We start from the raw sequence: 24,793 nt of genomic DNA on the forward strand, positions 1-24,793 counted from the left end.
ATTATACTTATATTATACATTTATTTAAAGTTATATATAAATATATTATTTAATTATTTTGTATGTGGATATTTAAATTTTGATTTTTATAGATGCCAAAAACTATAATAAGAAATAAAATACATTTATTTTTTTATTAAAGTATAACATTATATTCGATTCACGACAGATGTAAATGGTAAGTTAAAGATGATACATGACCTTGCCTCAACTAATTTACGTGATCTTAGATTCATAACAAAGTAAATGAAAAATATTTCATTTTTTGAATATGCAGTCAGTTCTAAATATTAAATCGCTCTGCAAACGAATAGTTAAAAAAAAAAAAAGGTACGAATGTTGCTTGATTTATATGAAAATAGATCAATTCTAGTTATAGAACGAACGAATTTACATAATAAACTCGTTCGAAATACAAACATTGTGAAAGGTTATATTACTGATTTTTTTTTTCCACTTGTGATTGTTTTTTCGCTTATCCATGGAAAAATATTCCATACATTTTGTTTTCAGATTTTCAATTTTTCTGATATACTTGTTTCCAACAGTTCTTTGGGCCGACATCCTCAGTATCTATCACTTGGAAAAAACATCGATCAAAGTACCAATCTCCGATAACCTTCGCAATTGTCTGCAAGTTTGATATTACAATAAATAAAGTAGGAACTGACGTTAAAATAATCACTTTTTCATACAATAAACAATTATGCATAAAGCTGTTATAATTATAGACAATTAACGACACACGTATATCAACAACATACTAGAATAGATGTAATCCTCACAGCAATTGTCTTTCATAACTATATGCATGACTCATTGTCTATAACAATAATTTTACGCGTAATTTTCATTATTAATAATTATATTGTGACAAGGTCATTTTTATCGACATTTAACATATATATCTAATGATAATATTAAAATTATCATTTGATATTTCGTGACTGGTGTTATCTTTGAAGATGTTGCAGTGAGATAAAGGTAGGATATTATAGAAGTATTTCTTACTTTATTTTGCAATAGAGGTGAAGGATCCCAGCCATGAAAATTGAGGAAGTGGCCATGAATGTGGCAAGAGTGGACAAACATCCCTATTGATGATGATTTAGCAATTGCTTGCAATGTCTTTAGAAATTCAGCTCGAAAATCTGAAATCAAACATAAATTGTTAGTAATGAATCTTTTTGGCAATTTATATTCAAGATAAATTAGCTTAATTTATATTATTGTTCGTTAAAATTAGATTTAATTACATAAATACAAAAGAGCATATTAAATTTACACCTCATGTCTTTTGGATAAATACAAAAATCAACCTACATTCAAAAACAGGAGTAGTTTGTGTAATGTGCTAACGTTTTTGGGGATGTATGTGTGATTTTTAAAAAATTAAGAATGGTTTGTGCAAATGATGTTGACGCTTCTTGTGGACGTATGTGGAATCATCCAAAAGGCAGGGACAATTTGTGCAAACAGACCACATCTTAGGGGTGTAAATATAATTATTCCTTTATGCAAGTGCACCACTTAAGGTTGTAGTTGTAATTACAAGTGCACCCTATATTTAGTGATATAAATTTAAACAAATTAACACCCTTTAAAACGCATTATAGTAATAACCCGTTAGAAAAATATTTATAATTTTTTTATAAATAGTATTAAATATTTATGTAAATAGACCTAATCTTTGATCTGGACGTAATTTACTCTACATATTAATATGAAAATTGAGTACCTTTCATGCTTTGCAATTGAGGACACGTGCAAAAGTTCAAGTCGTTGGCGCAGTCGGACCAGGTGGTCTCATTGTAGGGAAGGCCGGGGTCCAAGCCAGTATATATCTGAAACAAAATCAAAACCAATATGATGCAATCAAAAGTGAAATTTTTTAACTATATAAATATTAATAATTTAATGTTCATGTTTTGTGGAAGAATAAGTGTGCTCAAGGGTAATTTAGTCAATATATAATTTGTCAGCCAAAAACGGTTACTCTGACTCCTCACGCTTAATATATAATACGGATATAGTTCCATTTTTCTTTCTTTCCTTCAATATGAATCTTTATTACGGCAGAATAATGACTTCACCTGGAAAGAATCATAAGACGACTCGATGATGAAGAGTGGTGTCTGAATATCTCTAACCACATTTTCTGGAAAATGACACTGAGAATTGCATGCAAAAAGTTTATTAATATTCAATTTACACCGTTTCAAAAAAAAAAGGATCATATATGATTTGTTAGATTCTCACCAAATTTACGCTCATTTTGGACGTGCATGATTTAGGTAAAAACTTGTCAGTTCCCTGCGTTGTAGATATCAAATAATAAAGAGTTAGCAACTTTGTGTCCCATAAATACGAGAAAGTTGAATTAAAGCCTCTAACTTCATTCTGATTGACATATTTGAATTTAAAAAATTGGTCGAAAGCTGATAAATCTTGAACAACTCTATAATTATCTGAATTTTCAATCTACTATAATGATCGAAAAGATAGCCTGCCCAGAACATATATATTTCTTATTATACACTAACAACCCTAAATTTCGAAATTCTTCAAACAAAAATCTTTGGCTAGGGTTTTTTTTTTTGTAGAGAGATAGAGAAGCATACATGAAAGGCAATCAATTTGTCAAAACGATGAACTCTTTTCTCGTACCCGATGAGCTCTTTTTTATCTCTGCAAACAAATATGTATATCAACAAATATTTAGCTTTTGCATCAAATTTGAGCTCAATATTTAGGATGAATTACATTTTGTCATTTGAATTATGTTCGTTTCTACACTTTATCATCTTTTTTTTTTTTATCAACTTATCATCTCAACTTTGTCAAATTTACATGTTGTCATATTTGATTATTCTCCTATCGATTTTTCTGCTGGAAAAACATCACATTACATTAACTTTAAATATCGCATGTATGCGCATTGCATGTGATGTTTTTTCTGGTAGAAAAAAAATCAATAAAAAAGGGTCATATATGACAAAGTGCCATTTTCACAATGTTGAGATGGTAAGTTGACACAAATAAAAAATCAGATAACGAATTATAAAAGCGAATATAATTCGAATGACGAAATGTAATTTACGCTGATATTTATGCTTCGGAGTCTTACGCAGGAGTGAAGAGGCCAGAATCAGCAATGCACTTATATCTAGTAGCACCGGGAATGAGTGCTCGGAAGCCATCACAGTGATATATGGTCGCCATTCCACCGGCTGAGCCACCGGCCAGTATAGCCTGTTCATTTCTAATATTATCAGCACTCATCAATTATTACCTTAATTACCAAGTAATCATGAAAATTTAGGTATACATTTTTTGCATTTTTCATTCCCTTAGCTACCAAATCTTCCATCACAGCATCAAAAATCCTGGCGCCTCTACGACACAGATTGCTGCCCTGAAAAATAATATGTACCCAAATTAATTAATATTTTCATATTAATTACCTAATGTAGGATAAAAATAACCCATAAGATAAAAATGATAAAATTTTAATAAAATTTCTGTATAATGATAAATTGTATAACTTTTTAATTATAAAACTTACGGGTGCGGCCTCTTCAACGTCTCCCATAAATGATGAGCCATCGCAGTATGCAACGAAAACTCTATTCCAATTATAAAAATCTACAAATAAAAAAGAACCACTATTATTATCGAATTACATAAAAAATATTTGTGAGATCGTTCGATCGACGTCCCAGATATAAAAATACACATGTTAATAGGGCATTACTAATTGAATTATTTATAAAACATATTGGCATCAATTAGTAATTTATGTAGATGGACCATAATAAGTAATTAACACTAAATGGTACAGTGATTAAACTATTTGCGCATATGTATATATATTCGATGAGTTAAATACAATTTACCCCGTATATTAATGAAAAATTGTAAAAAAGTCCCTGTAAAAAAATAAAAAGCAATTTACCCCTCTCTGACACTAAAAATGATGCAATTTACTCCATTTCAGAGGGAGGTAAACTGCATTATTTTTTAAATCATAGGAGATAAACTACACTTTGTTTTTTTATATTTTATATTTTTCTATTAATTAACACAGGAAATAAATTGTATTTACTCCTATATTTGATAATAATATACCTGGATTAATATTTTGCTCGGGGGCAAGTATGTGTCTGAACTGCATTTGTTTCTCCCTTCTAAAGGTGGATTTGGTGCTTATCCACTCGTGGCAAAAATCAGTGTTGGCACACCATCCGCCACCCTAACATTCAAAAATTAGCTCCTCGTCGGTATCTCAAATACAATATATTTATCGTATAATTAGCGTACAATTTATAATAATCAATTACATGATGGGATTCTAATTCACATTGGTTATGGCCAAATCTAAATCAGTTACATGGCAATTATAATATATGATTGGTGTACAGTTTAAGAAAAATGATCAATTACATGGCATATGTACCTCCTTAATTAATTTGGTCTGGCCGAACCTAGTTTGGATAATAATTTTCCTCACATGATAAGTACAATTAAACTTGCTATTAATAAGTTCAATTCTATCAAATCTGATTTGAATAAAAAAATGTGCAGAAAGAGAGAACTGACCTCTAAATAAACTAGCCAGTTGTCGGCTCCTTCTCCATACCCCTTATCATAGAAGTAAGCTGGTGGACTCCCATCCAGACAAACTGTAACAAAAGAGAGAGATCTTAATAATTAACATGTTATAGAAAGTATATGCATAAGGTTAAATTACAACGAGCTTTCTTTAATTTTGACATAATTACTATGTTGTTTGAAAAATTAGCACTATTTCTTTGATGTTTGATGAAATTATGTAATTATTATATAGAGGTTTGGAATTATCAATTTTACTCTTATTGTATTTTTTCGCTTTTCAGAAAAAAAAAAAAAAGAATTGTAAAGAAAAACCAGATGAGGTGGGCGAAATTTTTTTAGAAATTATAAAAAAGATTGACCACTTAGTCCTCAAGAAAAGTTTAGATTCTTTTTTTTTGAAAATAAATAAAATTATAATTCATAGTTTACAAAGACATTTTGGTTAGTTCACCATAAATAAATGAATAAAAAAAACATAAATAAAGACTACTGAATTGATTTAGTTACTAGACGATCATCAAAATCAGAGAGCTTGTTGTAATTTATCGTACATCTATCATTATGAACATAAGCACTTATTTTCAAAGAATAATTGGAAGTGGAACACACCTGCTCCTTTAGACACTGCACTCTCAAGAATTGTGATGGTAATATTCTTGGATCCATGGACTACTTGAGTGATCATCACAAGAGAAAGAACCAGTAGCTTTATCCAGTGATCAGCCATGGTCTGAATGTGTTTCTCCATTCTTTTACATGAATAAACCATTCAAATATTTCTAAATTAAGCTTACAAATATTAACAACAACAAACAATAATAATTATAGATTTTCATCGCGCAATATTAAAGATTAATTCAACAAATTCATATAATATACTAAAAAGCCGTTCCCGCATTATTGTTTTGTAAATAACACGAGCATGATCGAAGAATATACATCAAATCAAAGAACGAGAAGCGGACAATTAAATAGTAAAGAAAAAAAAATAATGATTTCGAAAAATAGAAAGGAAGAAAATTCAGCAATTTGAGATGACGATAAATTACCTTATGGACCACGTATGATCACCTTTCACAAGGTTTGGTTAATTTGTTTGATGTTTTAATTGTTCTTTTTGTCGCTTTTATAGTTGAAGTAATGGAAGGAAGACCCTTTGTAGCCATTCCCTTGGACGAATTTTTGGTTTGTGAACCGGAATTATCGTTCTTTATCTCCTATTTATATATGGGTGAAAATTTGAGTAATTCTCCAACCTGGTTGAAAAAAATATATGGCCAAAGTTATTAATGATCCAAACTTTCGATGAGTTTGATGTTGTCCTGTTATAATTTAATTTCATGAAATATTCTTTTTAGCGGAATAAAATATAATTATAGGTAAATGCGTACTTTAAATATGTAAATTTCAAATTTACAATGATCACATAATACGGCAACCAAGGAATTTGTACACCCTTTTGGTGTCTCACTTAATTTTGATATTTTTTAATATTTAATTAATTTTCTTTATTCTCTTCTTAACTTTCCCTTTCTTTTTTCTCAACTTCCACGTCTCCTTTTCTTCTCTTATTTTTTTAATTATTTTCTCATACTTTGTACCTTTTAATATTTTATTAATCTAATTAATATATTTTTTGATAATAATATTTTTTAAAAAATTTAAATTAGTTATGTACAAACATGTGAGTGTGCCATGTATACTTAGGTTCCAAAACACTCGATCCGAATTACTTAGCAGGTGATCTAAATTTCTGACACGAATCAAATATGTAATCTGATTATATATATGCTGCAATATTAACATTAACTTTTTAAGCCAAATATCATTTTGACAAATAAATATTAAAAAAAAATAAACCATAGCTCTCTAGCATGACATAGAGTCTCATTTCAATTTATTTGATATAAACTTAAGGATTTGCTTAATTATTATTATTATGGTCTTATTAAATTATTTTTAATTAGGGAATATCAACCTTTTTAACTCAGACATTGGTTGATCAATTTTCCTAATAGATTCATAGGTGGCATGATCCGTCTGTCTACGCGTGGTCGCCGCGTATAAGGAACGTAACGCAAAGACGGAATTACCCCCCACCCCGCGTGAAATTGAAAGGGGAAAAGGAGCAAAGTTAAATTGAGCAACTCCGGCATAGCATCAATACTACGCAAGCACTCCACCTGAATTTTATTTTGTTCAATCGCCAATCGCCTTGGTTTTTCAATGCATTCCGGTGTGTGTAATAGCAATGGTCAACTGCAATCGGAGACGTCGGCTGCTTTCATCAAAGATCGCCGCGCCGACGCTCTCGGTGACCTCCGCGTTCTTCCCGATGAAATTTTGTGTAACATTTTGACGACTCTCGCGCCTCGCGATGTCGCTCGTCTCTCTTGCGTCAGCAGGTCTAAATTATTAGTCCATCATAATTTGCTGCGTAGTTGGGCTTTTAATTAAACCATTTCCAGTGTTTGGTTGCTATGGAAATTGTCGAATTGGTTATGTGTGGCCTGAGTAATAGTATTAGCTCCCCCAGCTTTTGGTCCATGCAATACTGAATTCACTTGATTACTTTTGGTTCCTCGTTTTCACATTTAATTTGATCACTGTATGTAGCGGATAGATACCGTTTCTGCCGATTCCATAGATTATATTTGTAAACGCGTCTCAGAAAAAGAAAAGTTGGTCTGAGGTTGATGCAGCTGGGAAGACCTGCTTTTAAATAGGATTTTGTAGCCTTTGTTGCGTGAGTTCTTGTGTGAACCTAAATAATAATTCACCGAATTTTTCAATCCCTCAACCTGAAAGTACAAGTTGTGAAGTTCTGATGGGTATATTAAGCAATTAATGCAAATTAAAGAGCTCATGCATTTTTGTATTTGTAGAGTATTAGCTTCTGAGGAGGACACAACTGAGTCATATCTTTTTGGAATAAGAGTTACAAGTCGAATTGAAAACCTATTAACTTCCACAATAATGTTTAAATCTTGTATGGCATAAGTTGGGAAGGAAGTTGCCGACATAATGTGTCATTGCTCTAATGGTGTACGAGGAACAACTCTTATTTGCAAGTTGCAACCTGCATGTGAAGTTTGTTCTTGTTCCACACTGTTTGGGCATACTCCAGATCAATACAGTGTAATTTCTATTTGGAAGATTTTCTAACTCTTATTATGGGTGTCAATGCACATTGTCTATAGCTGCTTTAATTTTGACAGAGCATTATGCTTTTTGCCTTTTAGCATTTTGGTAAACATCTGGTGGTCCAGGTCATGTTCATTTTCATACTGCCATGTCAATGTACATTTAAATTAATTTAGTTGTTGTTCCATGTAGTGTGATGTATATATTATGCAATGAGGAGCCTCTTTGGATGAGTCTATGCCTTAGCATTGTAAATCGTCAGCTCGAGTACAAAGGCACATGGAAGAAGACAACCTTGCATCAGTATGATTTGTTGACTTCTTCTTTCTAATAATACTTTTCTTTTGCATTTATTGATTGAATTTTTGAAGAAGTCTGACTGTTTTCATCTTGTTCCATGTTTTACTTTGGTCTCAGACTAGATTTGCCGCAGGCATATAATGAAGCCTCCAGACGACCTCTGCAGTTTGACGGTAGTTTATTTCTCAATTAACTTTTTGATTTTTGACAGTTCTTCAAGGAATATTTCCTACTTGATCTGACTGAAATTTTATATCAACTGATGCAGGATTCAATTCACTGTTTCTCTATAGGAGGTTATATAGGTGTTACACCTCCTTAAATGGATTCTCCTTTGATGATGGAAATGTGGAAAGAAGGGAAAACCTCTCTTTAGAAGAGTTTCGTAAGGAGTATGATGGTCAAAAACCAGTATGTCAGCAACATTTGGCATGAATAAGCAAGCAAAAGGATGCTAATTGTTCTACTAACTTACTTATTTTATTAATGCTTGACATTCCAGACCATTCAGAACGAATAATCTTCAATTGCAAATTGCCTGCATCTGTTTTTTGTTGATATGTATTAGTTGCTGTATTTGTTTTCCATTGTTACATAATACTCCTGAAGTATTGTGGGTCCTTCTTGATTCTCGCTGGATTTTGGGATGAGATTCATTCCTCCTGCCAAGTTTGGGATTGGGGAACCATTTCTTTAAGTCTTCATCTAGGACTATATAAAGATTAACCAACTTGTAGAATTTCTGACTTTGGCTTTGGTGATTTTAGTTGATTGATGTGTATGACGACATCATCGTTTATTTATGCTTTGGTCATTGCTAATTTTCTGACAGGTTTTAATCAATGGATTGGCTGATAACTGGCCAGCAAGGAAATCATGGACAAGTGAACAGCTCTTATTGAAGTATCCAGATACTAAGTTCAGAATATCCCAGAGGAGTTCCAAGAAAATCAATATGAAGTTCAAGGATTATTCTTCGTACATGCAAATTCAACATGATGAAGATCCTCTATACATTTTTGATGACAAGGTGTGCTGGTTGTACTAATTATCAGAATGAAGTTTTGAATTTTATGTTGCATTGCACAACTCTGGAATTCTACCAATGCAGTTTGGCGAAGCTGCACCAGATTTGTTGAAGGATTACAGTGTGCCCTATTTATTTCAAGAAGACTATTTTGATGTACTGGATACCGATCAACGACCACCTTTCAGATGGCTTATAATTGGACCAGAAAGATCTGGAGCCTCATGGCATGTTGATCCAGGTCTGACTAGTGCATGGAATACACTCCTCTGTGGCCGTAAAAGGTAAAACTTAACAAACTCTGTGTCAAGTATGTTAATGGCAAAAAAAGGATACGAAATATAAGTTTGTAGTTGTCTGATTCTTTTGTACAAGTTCCATGGCAAGAATTGACTTTAACCATTAAATTATACTTTTCAGCATTAGAAGTATTAATATACACGGCAATAGAACACACCCAGAAGAGAATTATCTGATCAGTCTGTATGTCAAACATTTCCCTGCTAAGAGGTTCTTTGTCATATCTCCTAGCTTTTCGCCAATATGAGTAGTGTATCCCATAGTTTTAAAGTGTCGGGTGCATGACTGCATGCTATAGATTCTTCTATAGCGCTAGCCATGCTCCATCATTGCAGATGGTGAGCCCTTTCACCTGGTGCTAGAGGGGATGCTTGTTTGGAGGTGCCGTGGTGCACCGCTGGGCGCCTCTTTGTCGTGAAGTAGGGAACCAGTGATCTTACTCCCTATATGCCTTGTCCTCTGTCCTATAGTTCTTCTACTTCTTTCTTTTTCTCTTCTTTTCTTTTCCGAAGCTTGAGTTTTCTGCCTCTGCTTACCTACTTTCTTCTTCTTTTTCTCGTCTTTCCTTTCCTATTTCTGCTGCCTCTGCTGTTTCCCTTTTTCCTTTCTTTGTTTCTGACTTTTCTTTTCCCAATTGATTCTCCTCCATATTTCTTCTTTCTTCCTGTTTTTTTTTTCCTGGCTCTTTTTTTCCCCCCCTCTCCTTATCCTTGTTTGTTTTTAATTGTTGACTTGTGGTGGAAGAATTTCTTAATTTTGGCTGATAATCTAAAGTAGTGTTGAAGTTGCTGTTATTTAAGAAATTACTAAAATTTTTGCTGAAATAGGTTAGGTAATTGCAAAACTTTGCTGAACTAGCTCATATATTGCTGAATTTTTCTGAGGAAAATCTTGAATCTGCTGAATGTTTTGCTGAATAGGTATGATTATGGCAAAGTTCTGCTGAATTTCTTAAAAACAATAATCTTGAATGTGTTGAAGTATTATTCAATGTCTAAAATATATGCTGAAATTGCTTCAATGTTTCTGAATATGCTAAAGTATATTGTTCCATGGGACATAGCTCCAAGTCTGTTGTGTTTAGACGAAGGAGCACAATTTGACAATTATATCCATTCTAAAGCTGTATGGACTCCAAATGAAGCCTTGAACTTCAATCTGTAGCTTTTCCCCGCCTATTTGGTAACCGCTTTTACAAAGGCCAATGATTGGTTTTTCTTTTCAGACGTGAGCACGCTAAAGTTTAGTTTAAGATCTTTGCTGAATTGGTCACTCTGAATATTACTTTGAAGTAAATATTGACTTGGTGTTTCAAATGTAACATCATCCTTTCCAATAGGTGGGCATTGTATCCTCCAGGAAGAGTTCCTTTAGGAGTGACAGTACATGTAAATGAAGATGATGGTGATGTCAATATTGAGACTCCGACATCTTTGCAGGTATTCCTTGTGTAAAAATCTGCATCTTTTGGTCCTCTTTATTCTCCTTTCTGTCTATTCTTTATGTGCATTCTTGACTATTGCTCATATTCATGTATTCTACTAGTGGTGGCTGGATTTCTATCCCCTTCTTCCTGACAAAGATAAGCCAATAGAGTGCACGCAACTTCCTGGAGAGACAATATATGTTCCAAGTGGGTGGTGGCACTGTGTGTTGAATTTGGAGACAACTGTTGCTGTCACACAAAATTTTGTTAACTCCAAGAACTTTGAATTTGTGTGTTTGGACATGGCTCCTGGTTACCATCATAAAGGCATCTGTCGTGCGGGGTTGCTCGCTCTTGATGATGTTGGCTTTGAGGATGTTGAAAAGAATGCCCCGGGCATTGAAAGTGGTTCGAGCTACTTGGAACTCACAAGGAAAGAAAAGAGGGTCAAGGTATGCCAGTCCCAGGAGGATAGAAACTGTGGGAATGGTACAAATGGTATGTGTCAAGGCGACGGTTTAGGTGATCTGGAATATTCTTATGATATCAACTTCTTATCTATGTTTCTGAATAATGAGAGGGACCACTATACTTCCTTGTGGAGCCCTAGTAACTGCATTGGACAGCGAGAAATGCGAGATTGGTTATGGAAGCTCTGGGTTGGAAGACCAGGACTCAGGGACCTAGTATGGAAGGTAGTACCTTTTGCCATTCACTTCTTTATTGCTAGATGTTGGAAGCTTCATATTAGTTGGACATATGCGCTATTCTTATGGATGTTATAACCTAGTAGACTCTAGACTGTGTTCTAATCCTTGAAGAGGTATGTGGATTTGTGAGGTTGATTTCTTATGATGAGAATGAAATATATTTCAAATAACCCCTAGATGCTGCCATGATCATAATACTTTCGGCAGAAGGATATTTCCAAAAATAAGATGGTACTAGTTATTTGTCCTTTTAGTTTTGATCTTCATATGCTTGATCACAGGGCATTGCTTGCAGTTCCTCAAATTTGTTTATAGCTTACACCTTATCGTTCGTATTTCGTAGCTTCTCTAATGAATGAAATTTCAAAGTTTCCTTGGTAATATTAGATGGTGGTTGATCGAGATCTGATCAGCCATATAGAAGATTATGGCATTTTTTATTTTTGTTGCTTGAATCATCACCTTCATGTCTCAGGGAGCCTGTCTCGCACTCAATTCTGGGAAATGGTATGAACGTGTGAGAGAAATTTGTGCCTTTCATGAGTTCCCCTTGCCTCTGCATGATGAGAAGCTTCCTGTTGGTACAGGCAGCAATCCTGTAAGTTTTTGCTGTGGTGCAGACAAAACCGCTAGGTTTTCATTCCACTTGTCTTGTATATTGTTTCAATTAGCTTTCAGGAGCTACATTCTGAGAACTAAAACTTCAGTTTTGGAATAATTTGACACTTACAGTAACAGTTAGCAATTTTACCAACAAGCGATGTTTAATTGTGTGTCAATGTGTAACTTATTACCAGCACATGTAAGAACTGTTTGGCAAAAAAATTACGTGTTTGCGTCTCTCTATTTTGTGGTGAATGTTATGAGTACCACAAGAAACTGACAGGAACGCCCCATAATTTGATGACAGGTTTATCTCATCGATGACTATGCGATCAAAATATTTGCTGAAGGAGGGTTGGAAGCTTCTCTTTATGGTTTAGGCACTGAGGTATTGTGTCATTGTTTGAAACATAGCTGTCTTGTCTTGTGCTGTTTTTCCTTCTTCTTTGTCTTATTAACATCTTGTACTTTTTGCAGCTTGAATTCCTTAATGTACTACATAATTTGAACTCCTCTTTGAAGAACTACATCCCTTCTGTATTGGCAAGTGGGATTCTCGTTCTTATAAATGGATCATTTAAAGTATTACCTTGGGATGGTAGAGGCATACCAGAGGTAATTTCCAGCAGCAATCTCCTATCGATAAAGCATAAAGAAGTTGATTATCCATTTGGTGTCTGGGGCAAAAAACAGTTTGAATATCAAACAGCCGGAAAGCCATTACATGAATCAGGAAATTGTGGGAAAAGTTATTCAATGTGGCCATATATTGTGACGAAACGATGCAGGGGGAAAATATTTGCTGAACTGTAAGTAGTTATATGATTTGGTCATTGTTTATGATGTTATTGGCTGAAGCAATCTGAATGCATCCTTGGCTGTAATTTTACATTTTTTTATTTGCAGAAGAGATATCCTCTCATTAGAAGACGCCCTCAATTTGGCTTCTTTTTTGGGGGAGCAGCTGCATAATCTTCACCTTTTGCCTGTGCCCTGTTCATCTCCTAACAACAGAATACAAATGGTCGAAGAAGATTGTATACAGCCTTCACTTGGTAATAGGTGTTCTGAAAATATCGGAGATAAGATTGACCACCCTCCAGCTGAATGGAAATTATTTATCAGCATCCTAAACAAGCAAAGGAAGAATATTTTGAGCCGTTTGGCTGAATGGTATGTAATATTTCCAATTTTTAATTAAGCCTTATATATATGCGTGAAATTATGATGGTTGTTTTGTCTTTAATTTGGTATGCACTCACTTCCGTATGCCAGTGTTATCAGATACTCGATCATCTTGACACTGTCACTGGTAAAATCTGCCTCTCCTGTCCCTCTCTCTTTCTCTGGTGCGGGAAGATCTTTGTACAAATAAGAAAAAGAAGAGGAATAAGAAGATTATATGATAAAAAGAAAACCTCAAATCTCTGGGACCTTCCAATAATCTTAATTAGAAAGTTAACAAGTTTCAGTATTCCATTAACTTGCAACAAGATTTCTTTGGTTATCATTGAGAGAGTTGACAATGTATTTATAGACTCATATACTTAGTTCTGCATGAAAACTGTTAAGAGCTTAGAATTAAGGAAATTCTTTGTGAACAAGGATCTCTTTCGACTAATATATGGATGTCATAGACCTATCCAAACAAGAACACCAAGACATTAAATTCTGAATAGCTACTGGTTGATAGGATAACCGAACAGCTCCAGAAATTCCCACCTATTGGATAATGTTCTCTAACAGATATTTTCAGGTCAATAACTTGGTTTCTTCTCACATGGACCTTTAGGGAGACTCATTCGGTTGTTCTGTCCTCTATATCATTGAAGAGATTCTGTAACATCTTGTTTTCTGTACTTTGTGTTCACTACTTTGTCCGCAAGTTGCTGGTAGAATAAACACGAAATGGGACAGATATTGTAGAGATTAAAAGGATAGGAGCATCTGTTAATGCATTCAAAATGTTAATCTCTGTTGCATTCCCAGACGGTGATTACAGTCTTTTGCGTATTGAACTTTCCTGCCAGAAATGCAGATTATCTAGATGCAATGACTTAACCAAAATGATGTATGTCCAGCCTCATCTATATTTAGAAGCTTCTTTTCTTCTTATCTGGAGATGCAGTAAATCGGGGTAAATGTTATACTTCATCAGATAATGATGCATATTCTGTGGTATATATATTCAACTTATGGTCAATTAATGAATGTCTTATCTTGGGGCAAAGTACATGATCTTCAGCTTGGTGATCATTGTTGACTGAGCCTTGCTTCTATAATTTTCTCTAGATTTTACTTTCAGTTCATTATATATTTATAAATTGCCTGCAATTTGGAAGCTGCAGAATCTTGTTTTTTGTCATTGAATGCAATTGCAAAAGACTAAGTAATTGTTGAATCTCAGTGTTTCCTTTTTCCTTCAATCTTGGCAGGGGTGATCCAATTCCTAGCAAACTGATAGAGAAAGTTGATGACTACATCCCTCATGACTTAACAGTACTTTTTGATATTTTCCAGGTGATCCTTTGTTAGTTCATATGGAGTGGTTTTCCTCTACTCCAGCCTTGTACTGTATCCTCTTAGAATTATTTACAAATCCACATGCATAACACCTACATATTTTTCATCTTGTGTGCAGAATGAGACCGAAGTTAGCAGATCTTGCACCTGGATACATACTGATGTAATGGACGATAATATTTACATGGCATCATGCTGCCCGGCGTCCTTATCAGAGGAAAGTATCTCCGATCCTTGTCAGGCAGACAGCAGATATGTGAAAAGATCTAACAGCAGTACTGGACAAAAGCATTCTTGGTATCCTAGCCACATCCTTGATTTTAGTAATTTGTCTATAGGTGAGTTCTTTTCCTGAACTCTATACTGGATTGCTGAGCCTTTTTCTTTCATATCCAGAAAGATAATTTAAGTCTTATATGTTTTTAGAGTCTTTACATTACCTTTCAGATTTTATTTTCAGAATTTCTTATCAGATTCCATGTCATTTTAGGGGGTAAATGGTTTTTAAAGGTTTATGGCATACTATGTATCAGTCAAAAGTTGAAATGGATTTAATTTTGAAAAATGCAGACACATGAGGAAAATATATTTGAAATTTGGCCAGAAAGTATTTGGATGGATTTGTTTTTACTGAATATGAAAAACTTAGAAATGGCCAGTCATAGGGCATGAGCACTGGATTACTGGTTTGACCCATTGCAATCATTCCAATAATCTTGGAGATAATTTATATGCATCATGATGGAACCACACTGCCTTTTGGATTAAAATGCTGTCTGACATACTAATAATTGGTTACTACTTTTATGCCTAGAGAATAGGAAGGGATTTATACGATCTATTACTAACCTTCAGAAGTGCAAAAAGGTGATGCATCCTTTGACAAAAGAATAATGACTAAGCTAGTCATTATATGAATCATCTTCTTTGAGCAATACTCTGCAAAGGCTACTTTAACCATAAAGGTTCAAGGTCTTGCTTAATCTCTTATCCGCGATAGTTCTGGTTGATTCCGTTCTCCTTTTCCATTATTCTGATCTCATAACCTACGGCATAAGGAAAATGTTAAAAGAACAGAGAAGAAGAATAAAAAAAGAGGAATTTGGGCCGCTCCCGCCTAAAAGAGAAATAGAAGTACTTAGCTTAAGCTGTAGTTAAGTCTTATAATTGATGGGTAAATATTACTTCTAATGAAGCATAAGCTTTCTGCCTTGACCGTGTATTGATACTGATTCTTCAGGGGAACCCATACTTGACATAATTCCACTATTTCTTGATGTCTTCCGTGGAGATTCTCATCTACTGAAGCAGTTCCTTGAGAGTTATAGACTTCCATTGCTGAGGAAAGAATCACTGAAAGAGTCGGTAGAGAACAGTAGATTCAGTCAACTCTCTTACCGAGCAATGTAAGTAGAAACCTTTTACCTTTTCTAGTCATCAATTTTATTATGCATAATTACTCAAGAAGACCATTTAACTCATACATGCTTCTATTTTCAATGTATTATTTTTCTTAGAACTAGAATGATCCATTATCTAATTTCCAGTATTTATTTAATCTTCGTATGGATCTATGTCAAGTAGTTACTAGTCTTTCAGCATGAGGCATCCCTCGTTCATTTGTTTGGATTGTCTGCTTCTCAGGTGTTACTGTATTTTACACAATGAAAACGTTCTGGGAGCTATCTTCAGCCTCTGGACAGAATTAAGGACGGCAACATCATGGGAGGAAGTCGAGGAAAAGGTTTGGGGCGATCTAAACAACTATACAGGTTACTGTTGATCGGTCTGTGTGGTCAATAGTATTTAATTTTACTACACGTCTGAAAATTCTGTTGCACATTCTGGAAAACCTTTCTTGAGGGCATGTAATAAAATTTACGGGCCGGGGTACAAAATCAACTAGAACTTCGCTGCTACAATTTGCTGTGTGTCAGTTCATGTTACTAAATATCAATGTACATGTTACTCAACATTCTTTTATCACTTGAGTTCAGTAAAATGATTGTTGGGACAACATTTAAGATGTGGATATTGTTAGATGAGCAACATTTAAAACCTCTTGCAAGTTCTTTCAATTGGTGAAAAGAAGATACCGTGTAATAAAAGTGGTTTGAGGTTTTAAATTTTAAATATCTGTACATGTAGGTCGCCTTGGACACAAAATCCAATCACTGGGATCATGGAATTGTTGATGTCCAATTGTCATGTTTCATTAATTCCAAAAATCTAAAATTTTCGATGTAACATATGCGGGTATTGAACTATGTCTGCGTTGTTGACGACTAAAGTTAGACCAACAATATTCTAAAAATTTTTTATGCGCTAAATATGAAAATATAAAATTATATAATTTAGAAGCAGTTAAAATTGATATTTGTATTAATTATCATGAAAATGTCACATTTTTTTAAATTACAGACCTTACCCAAATTGGCTTTGAACTTTGACTAATTAATAATTAGTTGTTGTAATACATTGAGCGCGTGTGTAAATTAGGACACAATGTAATTTTTGTTACACATGCCGTAGTGTAATTCTTTTTTTCCAAATTAGATAAGTTAATATCTTAGTTATCATGGATTCGTTCCGACGTATTTATGAACATTATAAAGTTTAGAAAGATGTACGCAGTTAATTTAATTCATATACACAATACATACTAAAGGAGTTCATTCTACACACCTTAATCCTAATAATATAGTGTATTAACAATTGAAGCACGTGTAATGTAAGTGCATAATATAAATTATATTTATTTACTTAAACAAAGAGGAAAAAAATAAAAGTAATAGTTTTTTAAATTATATTTTATTATTAAATTATTATAAAGAGGAGAAAACTAGACACGGGTTAAAGTGGGAGCGTATTTAGATAATAAAAATTCTTAATTCTACCTTTAATAATTGATGCAATGGTATATTCCCTAAACTAGAATTGGTAAAATCATAGCTGATATTAATATTGGACTCTAATATTATGAACAGAACTTGTGATTCCTCAAAGACAGGTGATTATGCAATGACATACAATCCTATAATACATAATTATGCCAACCAAAACAGTCACGGAGTTGATGTGTGTGTGTATATATATATATATTTCCAAAATTGCGAAGGTAGTCCCTAATTTCCTTATTTATGTCAATCTAATACTAATTTAGACAAAAAATTGCACAAGTGATCCTTGAAAAGGCAACTCCACAGCACACAGACAGAGTCTTGGTTCTTGGAGGCTCCGCATTCCCAGCAATACCTTCCAAATTCAAGCCTAGAACCTCCTAATTCTCCTCCCATCCTCTCATTCTCAGACCCCAATTCTAATTTATAGTTTCCTCCCATCCCACATTCTCCACTCCCACATTCCCTTCATTTTTTCTGAGAGAACCCACATTGAGAAATTCATAATGGCGGCGGCGGCGGCAGGGCGTGAGGAGAACGTGTACATGGCGAAGCTGGCCGAGCAGGCCGAGAGGTACGAGGAAATGGTGGAGTTCATGGAGAAGGTCTCCTCGTCGCTGCCAGAGAAGGAGGAGCTGACGGTGGAGGAGCGTAATCTGCTCTCCGTGGCCTACAAGAACGTGATCGGCGCCAGGAGGGCGTCGTGGCGGATTATTTCCTCCATAGAGCAGAAGGAGGAGTCGAAAGGTAACGAGGATCACGTCTCCGCTATCAAGGAATACAGATCTAAGATTGAGACGGAGCTCTCCGGCATCTGCGATGGCATTCTCCAGCTGCTCGACAAAAGGCTCATTCCTTCCGCTTCCGCCAGCGATTCCAAGGTTTTCTATCTCAAAATGAAGGGGGATTACCATAGGTACTTGGCCGAGTTCAAGACGGGTGCTGAAAGGAAAGAGGCTGCTGAGAGCACTCTCACTGCCTACAAGGCTGCTCAGGTTTGCTTCTTTTTCTCTTGACCTTTAAATTTTTTCAATCTTCCCCTTGTATATTTTTGTGTAGATCAGATATGAATTTTCCTGTATTTGATTGCTATTATACTCCCAGTACAAGTAGATCAAAGTCACCCCAAGAATCATATCTAGTAATGTTGTGGGTAGCTGCTTTCTAATTTTGAATGCCAAACGTGCGGTGGGAGTTAGGATTTCGATTGAGGATGTAGTGATTTCAAAGTGATAATGTTGCAACTCGTGTGGATTGTATGAATTGCATGCATAAGATATATCGAAGAAATGACCAAATGGATCATGTTCACCAATCTCTTTGAGTTTAACTATATAATAAGACTACCAGTTCTTGTGAAGCATTTTCTCAAATTTGATCATGTTTGTGAGTTGCAATGCACTAATACGGTTGTTCGATGTCTTACTTCCACAATCAAGTAGGATCATTGTCTCAATGATCGCCTCTACGACTGATGTAGTTACAAGTTTAGATTGTATGCTCAAGTGATTAATTCTTTCTTGTTTAAAAATGAAACTTGTTTTTGCGTCTGCCACCCCTTTCTTGGTGATGTTTCTTACATCCGAAAAAATCTGGTTCCAACCACAGCAATCCTATCTGCTTTACTACGCTAGTGCTGCATGCATAATATTACATTTGGTTTATATGATTCATCTACACGCATACATATATATGTATATTACCTTATAGGGGATGGTTTTAAAGTTGTACACCAAAAATCCTAGTTCTTCAATCGAGTTCATTTAGTAAATATATGGTAGTTAGATCTTCAACCCTACAGGCTTACTAAAGAATTAATCTCTCTTGTGCCAATGCAGGACATCGCCAACGCAGAACTTGCCCCAACACACCCAATCCGACTTGGATTGGCTCTGAACTTCTCTGTCTTCTACTATGAAATATTGAACTCCCCAGACCGTGCTTGTAATCTTGCAAAACAGGTGAGTATTTGAACAGATTCAGCTAAAGTTATACCATTTTTCCTTTTACTTGTCAGTTGAAGCAACTCCAAGATTTCTCACATCATTTTCCTATCCTGGACTAACTATTCCACTTGTATGATGCCCAGGCCTTTGATGAAGCAATTGCAGAGTTGGATACCCTGGGAGAGGAGTCCTACAAAGATAGTACCTTGATTATGCAACTTCTTCGTGACAACCTCACTCTATGGACATCTGACATGCAGGTATTGATTCCTGTGATGTCTCACAAGACACACTAATGTTTCTTTGAATCATCAAACTAAAAGGGAGCTTTCTTCCCATCTATATCTCGCCCTTATCAACTAAATATTTTTTTCGAAATGTGTAACTAGACTTCCCAGCAGCAACAATTTTACACTAGAAACAGCGATCATTTTTTACTGCTGCTGAATTTTAACTGTAAATGGACATTAATGCAGGATGAAGGTGCCGATGACATCAAAGAAGCTCCCAAACCCGAAGAAGCTCAAAAGTCTGAAACGTAGAGTCTTCAAGTCTCAATCAGTGGTTTTTATTACAATTTTTTTCTCATACCTATTTTAAGTTGGGTTTTTTACATGCTAATTTGGGTTTCTTCTAGGAGTTCATATATTAGTTACTGAACTATGGGTCGTGTAAGTTCTCTTTCATTTCCATAATTTAATTATCCCAAGTTATAAAATTCTTTGAGTAGTGCGTTTGTTGCTCTTTGTCCACTAAGCAGCAGCGTTATCATAATCTGTCAAGAAAATCTCTCTAACGCCCCGGGGCAACAACTGTAGCCCATTATTTTCTCGCGAGTTCTGCAGTTTTAAGTGGAAGATAAATGAACAATGTGTTGTTTGCACGAGGGAAATTGTAATGGTTCACATCTTGATTGGATCAGAAAGAGACCCTTGTGCTGAATTTCAGGTGCACCTGCACTCCAATGTATCACCACTTCTGGATAGGTATGGTGTCTTACAGCAAGATGAGAGTGGCACCCACGTCTAAAGATTCTGTAATCGCGTCTTGATTGATCTAAGATTAAGCCAAAGTCGCATACGTAATAGCAACACGAGAAAAAAATAAGAAATAAAAAAGAAAATTGCCTTTTTTCTACTCATATCTTCACTTTTTCTAATATAATTAGGAACAACGGTAAAATAATTATTGAGCATTTCCGGCAAGTTTGACTGACGGTTTTTGGTCACAAGGAATATATATAATTTTCATAATCAGATGGGAAATCTACAAACACCCATATTGTTATTTATATTAATAGATAGTACATCAAAAGCATAAAGAGGAAGCATTTAAGCAATCCATAACTCACACATACCCTAATCATCCCACATTATAAACTTCTGCTGCCCAAGAAGTTGACCTGCTACAGAGAGATGATATATATTATACAACATTCCAATCTAATGATAACAGAATCTCCAAGTCACGTATCTCTTAACAAGTGCACAGTTGGAAAACCATACAGCTATTTTGCTAATGTCAGCAAGACAACTTAACCAACCGCAATGGTGTAATCATCGGAGAGAGCAAAACATCATGAAGTGTCTATGTAATAACCAAAACGACCTGGATCATCCATAATTATGCCAAATCTCATCGGGTGTAGCTATATTTTATTATCCTATTGTACTGGAGTTGATAAATCTACAAGCATTCATGCCTCACTATCAGTACAAAAGAGCAATTCATGCATATACTTGTAAAATTACATAAATGAAGTTTCTGAAATGAAAATTAGTGCGTGTGCTCTGAATTCTAACTCATAAGTAGTATTCCCTTGGATCTGCAATAAAACATCAATGCCATTAAGTAGGCAACACTCACCCATCTTTCCGAATGAACTACGTAAAGAAACATGTTCCCCTTGCTTTCTTTGGCTGTAGAAATTCAATTTATAAGCGGTTCCAATTGGTAACACCAGTGAGAATAAAATCAGAGGAGCTCCAACTATCATTTCTTTTGTGCTTCAGCAACACAGCAATCCAGTCTTACCACCGAGAGTCGTGTCCTAACAATTCATATCTTGCACTATACTGGACATATTTCATAACTTTACAGTGCAAATGTCACATATAAGACTAAAGGGCACCGCCAAATTAGTTTCGTGGGGATTTTCACGACATTTGGTAGATTAATTATATATCGCCACATGCTACAGGAAAAGACCAATACAGGCCCATATGCTATAAGATATTTCCTTTGTTGTTAAGAACCGGGAAGACGTCTTGCATCTTCTCATGAAGTTCGTGGATTTCATTACAAGCAAAAAAAGGTATTGAATAAGGATGTTCATGAACCCATTACACAGGAGCTGACCTTTGTAGATACCTTGCTATCCAATTCCAACTGCCTTAATGCAGATTAAATTTATTCCTGCACAAGGGTACCTAAAGGCTTATCTGCACCTATCTTATCCTTTTGTGTGGATAAAACTAATAATTAGGAGAACTGTAACATTTTTACCATGCAATTTCACCGAAACCTTGTGACAGTGTCGCCCTGGTTTTTCCCCTCCTCCGCCCCCTCTTAAATGAAGTATGCACCATTTCAAGTGTTCTAGTTCTTTCTCTAATCCTAAAATTAATCTCTTACAAGGACCATATGTCCTTATTTGGAACAAAATCAACCAAAAGAACATTAAATACAAGTCACCAAGTCAATAATCAAAAGCAATAAAGCATCAATACATTTATTCACCCACCCAAATGGAGGCGTATGCAGAAAACATATTTTCCACTTTTCGGTCAGATCTTGAAGGGATCTACCCATGCACAACATTTATCCTGCTGCCAATTGTAGGAAAGTAGTCTTTGGAAATCCTGCATCATTATAGTGGAATTCATCTCACTCTAACAGAATTCTTACATCATGATCCAGCATGTTTTTATGGCAATAAAACACTGATGTGCTATCAGCGATACTTGGCCATCCTAATTTAAAACATCCTTCTATATTGAACATCCTCTAGCAAATCCTAGGTACAGCTGGACTCTAAAGTACAACTAGCATGACATGAAGAATGTCACAAAATCCTTAAATCTTTTTTCCCAAGTAGGTATAGGTTATAGCTTCATAAAACTCAACTGCATATAGACAGAAGCGGATGCTACCAAGAGAAGAACTACTTGTATAACCAATCAACTGTATGCATTATATCATCTAGTGCCAGACAATAAGTGAGCTGTGAAGAAGCAACTTCTAGCTGCATGCTACATTTATCCAATTTGGGTTTCCTACTGGGGCCGACGTTTCTAAACAATTCGAGGCGATACATTTAGCATTGAAAAGCATGATGTAACAAGTCCCTTGTGGGCTCGGCCATCAAGCAATTTCTTCTAGGTGGTAAGTAAATTCCAATTACCCCCACTCCAACAGGAAGGATCTTAATCTTGCTTAGACAGAAAAGAATAACAGGACTAAGATCAATTTTGTTCCTCCACAAGTTATGACACTTGAAATATCTGTCTAATGTCAAGTGCCTATGCTGAAGTCAAGTCAGACAGGATTCCTGATATTTGCAAAATTAGAAGTGAAAAAACCAGCAAGACCGTGCAGCATAATTGATTACAATACGATTTTTGTTATTTAAAAGCATAACGACGTGCTTCTAGCATCTACGGACGTATAAGTCATCCGATACAATTCATATGGAAAATGAGAAAAGTCTAAGTACACAACCCACTCAGAGTATATGAAAATTGAACTTTGCGAACCTAAATGCAAATCCCTAAAAAAATTGGAGTAAAAAAATAAAACATCAGAGTTGATTGGTTACAAAATCCAATAGGTTTAACAAACATATAAACTCGGGAAGAAACAAGTTAAGGTTTTCCTTCACTTTCTTCACCACTGATGTACAGAACAACACTAATTAACCAGCCTGACCTACGTTTCTTGTTCCACTATAATACACTGGTCAGTTTTCACTGTAAAAGCATGTACATGTGCAAACTACAGCTTTCTCACTATAATAATAAGAAATTAAAGAAAACTGTAAGAAACCCTAAAAGCACTAACCTTCCTGATGGTTAGCTAAATCCTTACATGCCCTTCCATCTTGGGCTTGGAACAGGCAGCGTGGGCGACAAGGGTACCTGCGGTAATCCAAATTGACCCGCCGGAGAAAACAGAAAACTGGGGGAAATCATACCATACGGTGACCTCGGTGACGGAACCCATCCAAATGGCAGCGGTGACAAGGGCATCGCCGGAAAAGGCGACGGCAAAGCAGCAGAAGAAGGTGGAGGAGGAGGAAGCTGTTGTTGCTGCTGTGGTGCGACAAGAGGAGGCTGCGGTGGGGGCGGCGGCTGCTGATGTGGTGGGACAGGCGGAGGTGGTCCTAACCCGTTCCCCCTCGGCGGTGCAGCAGATGAAGAGTAGGGAGAGCTCTGGAGGAAGCGCATGTAAGCTGAGACAGGAGACTCCATAGGCGGCAGCGGCGAGAAGGGCGCCCGTTGACCAAACTCGCTTGGCGGCGGCAGAGCATCAGGACGAGGTCCAATCGGTGGCCCCCTGTTCCACAGAGGCGAAGGTGCAGGGGATGAGGCGGAGCTCTGGAGGAACCGCATGTACGCAGAGATCGGGGATTCCGCCGGAGGGTGCACAACCGGAAGCGGCGGAAGTGGGTGGAACGGTTGGGCCTGCGCCGCCCCCCTTTGACCGGCGTCATTTAGTGGACGAGGAACGAGCTGAGGAGGGCGATTAGTGATCTGGGGCAGGGGAGGTGGGCGGATCCTCTGGAGGCGGGAACTGGGTGGCCTGGGGTGAGTAACCGGTGGAGGCTGCGCCGGAAAGCGCTCGTGGGCGGGGGAGCCGGTGAGCCTCTGAACGACATCGCGGAAGTCGTTCTTGTTGATGTTATAGACCGGCGGCTGCTGCGATTGGGGATGGGTGGGACCTGGATTGCGGGGATTGAGGTCAAGAATTGGAGCAGCCGAGGTAGGAGGCTTCCGGACGGGCTTAGCGATCTGGTGGGAATTCTTGTTGACTTGTTTGAGGAACATATCTCTATTGCTGCTGCTATTACTGTTAGAATCATTGCCGAACCCTTTATCCATCTTCACACATACAAATACAAATCTCTCTCTCTCTCTCTCTCTAAAATTCTCTCTTTCTCTCTCTGTATATGGGTTTCATTGTCTCTCTCCCTCTCTCTCTCTCAATGTGTGTATATATACGATGATGACGAAATGAAAGAAAGAGGTGCCTTATATGGTACTGTAGGACCATCGGCTGCACGCGTCTCGGTGAGGTTGGTT

General features: G+C 36.0%; 4 protein-coding genes across 7 annotated transcripts in view; 2 read left to right on the top strand and 2 right to left on the bottom strand.

Annotated features, from left to right (window-relative positions):
* Window positions 320–5,772, bottom strand: LOC105158970 (pectin acetylesterase 11-like). Its single transcript, XM_011075898.2, has 13 exons — window positions 5,664–5,772; window positions 5,224–5,363; window positions 4,600–4,682; window positions 4,129–4,252; window positions 3,566–3,645; window positions 3,329–3,415; window positions 3,128–3,252; window positions 2,622–2,688; window positions 2,260–2,313; window positions 2,094–2,171; window positions 1,739–1,844; window positions 1,012–1,151; window positions 320–631 (listed from the first exon to the last, which is right to left on the bottom strand). The coding sequence occupies exons 2-13, from the start codon at window positions 5,360–5,362 to the stop codon at window positions 518–520; spliced, it is 1,197 nt and encodes a 398-aa protein (XP_011074200.1). The 5' UTR covers window position 5,363; window positions 5,664–5,772; the 3' UTR covers window positions 320–517.
* LOC105158971 (F-box protein At1g78280) lies at window positions 6,743–16,673 on the top strand. The gene is made up of 16 exons (XM_011075899.2): window positions 6,743–7,019; window positions 7,951–8,061; window positions 8,176–8,231; window positions 8,327–8,469; window positions 8,891–9,088; window positions 9,170–9,369; window positions 10,725–10,824; window positions 10,931–11,506; window positions 11,997–12,119; window positions 12,432–12,512; window positions 12,602–12,933; window positions 13,031–13,297; window positions 14,560–14,644; window positions 14,766–14,985; window positions 15,888–16,053; window positions 16,292–16,673. Exons 1-16 carry the CDS (start codon window positions 6,841–6,843, stop codon window positions 16,428–16,430), a joined length of 2,976 nt encoding a protein of 991 aa, XP_011074201.1. The 5' UTR covers window positions 6,743–6,840; the 3' UTR covers window positions 16,431–16,673.
* LOC105158972 (14-3-3-like protein B) lies at window positions 17,833–20,245 on the top strand. The gene is made up of 4 exons (XM_011075901.2): window positions 17,833–18,542; window positions 19,386–19,508; window positions 19,637–19,753; window positions 19,970–20,245. The coding sequence occupies exons 1-4, from the start codon at window positions 18,054–18,056 to the stop codon at window positions 20,033–20,035; spliced, it is 795 nt and encodes a 264-aa protein (XP_011074203.1). The 5' UTR covers window positions 17,833–18,053; the 3' UTR covers window positions 20,036–20,245.
* LOC105158973 (VQ motif-containing protein 9-like) overlaps window positions 20,877–24,793 on the bottom strand; it is a 10,233-nt gene continuing 6,316 nt past the window's right edge. Inside the window, exons 2-3 of one of the 4 annotated variants that reach the window (XM_020692961.1) lie at window positions 23,553–24,414; window positions 20,877–20,895 (exon numbers count right to left, since the gene is read on the bottom strand). In XM_020692961.1, coding sequence (XP_020548620.1) covers window positions 23,576–24,414 — 839 coding nt within the window. In that variant the 3' untranslated portion in view covers window positions 20,877–20,895; window positions 23,553–23,575. Of the gene's footprint in view, window positions 20,896–21,507; window positions 22,355–23,263; window positions 24,415–24,793 lie in introns of those variants that run through there. The other 3 variants (XM_020692960.1, XM_020692959.1, XM_011075902.2) reach the window with 3 other exon arrangements.

This window comes from Sesamum indicum, linkage group LG3 (genome assembly GCF_000512975.1).
Source record: "Sesamum indicum cultivar Zhongzhi No. 13 linkage group LG3, S_indicum_v1.0, whole genome shotgun sequence".
Taxonomy (NCBI): Eukaryota; Viridiplantae; Streptophyta; class Magnoliopsida; order Lamiales; family Pedaliaceae; genus Sesamum; species Sesamum indicum.

What these genes read in the sequence shown, in the direction of transcription:
- LOC105158970 (XM_011075898.2), bottom strand. Translation starts at nt 5,362, where the DNA reads ATGGAGAAACACATTCAGACCATGGCTGATCACTGGATAAAGCTACTG. An exon ending in ACGTTGAAGAGGCCGCACCC is followed by an intron (nt 3,416 to 3,565) that starts GTAAGTTTTATA and finishes ATTATTTTTCAG; the next exon opens with GGCAGCAATCTGTGTCGTAG. An exon ending in TCAATTGCAAAGCATGAAAG is followed by an intron (nt 1,152 to 1,738) that starts GTACTCAATTTT and finishes GTTTGATTTCAG; the next exon opens with ATTTTCGAGCTGAATTTCTA.
- LOC105158971 (XM_011075899.2), top strand. Translation starts at nt 6,841, where the DNA reads ATGCATTCCGGTGTGTGTAATAGCAATGGTCAACTGCAATCGGAGACG. An exon ending in TATACATTTTTGATGACAAG is followed by an intron (nt 9,089 to 9,169) that starts GTGTGCTGGTTG and finishes CTACCAATGCAG; the next exon opens with TTTGGCGAAGCTGCACCAGA. An exon ending in TTTTAGTAATTTGTCTATAG is followed by an intron (nt 14,986 to 15,887) that starts GTGAGTTCTTTT and finishes CTGATTCTTCAG; the next exon opens with GGGAACCCATACTTGACATA.
- LOC105158972 (XM_011075901.2), top strand. Translation starts at nt 18,054, where the DNA reads ATGGCGGCGGCGGCGGCAGGGCGTGAGGAGAACGTGTACATGGCGAAG. An exon ending in CTGCCTACAAGGCTGCTCAG is followed by an intron (nt 18,543 to 19,385) that starts GTTTGCTTCTTT and finishes GTGCCAATGCAG; the next exon opens with GACATCGCCAACGCAGAACT. An exon ending in TATGGACATCTGACATGCAG is followed by an intron (nt 19,754 to 19,969) that starts GTATTGATTCCT and finishes ACATTAATGCAG; the next exon opens with GATGAAGGTGCCGATGACAT.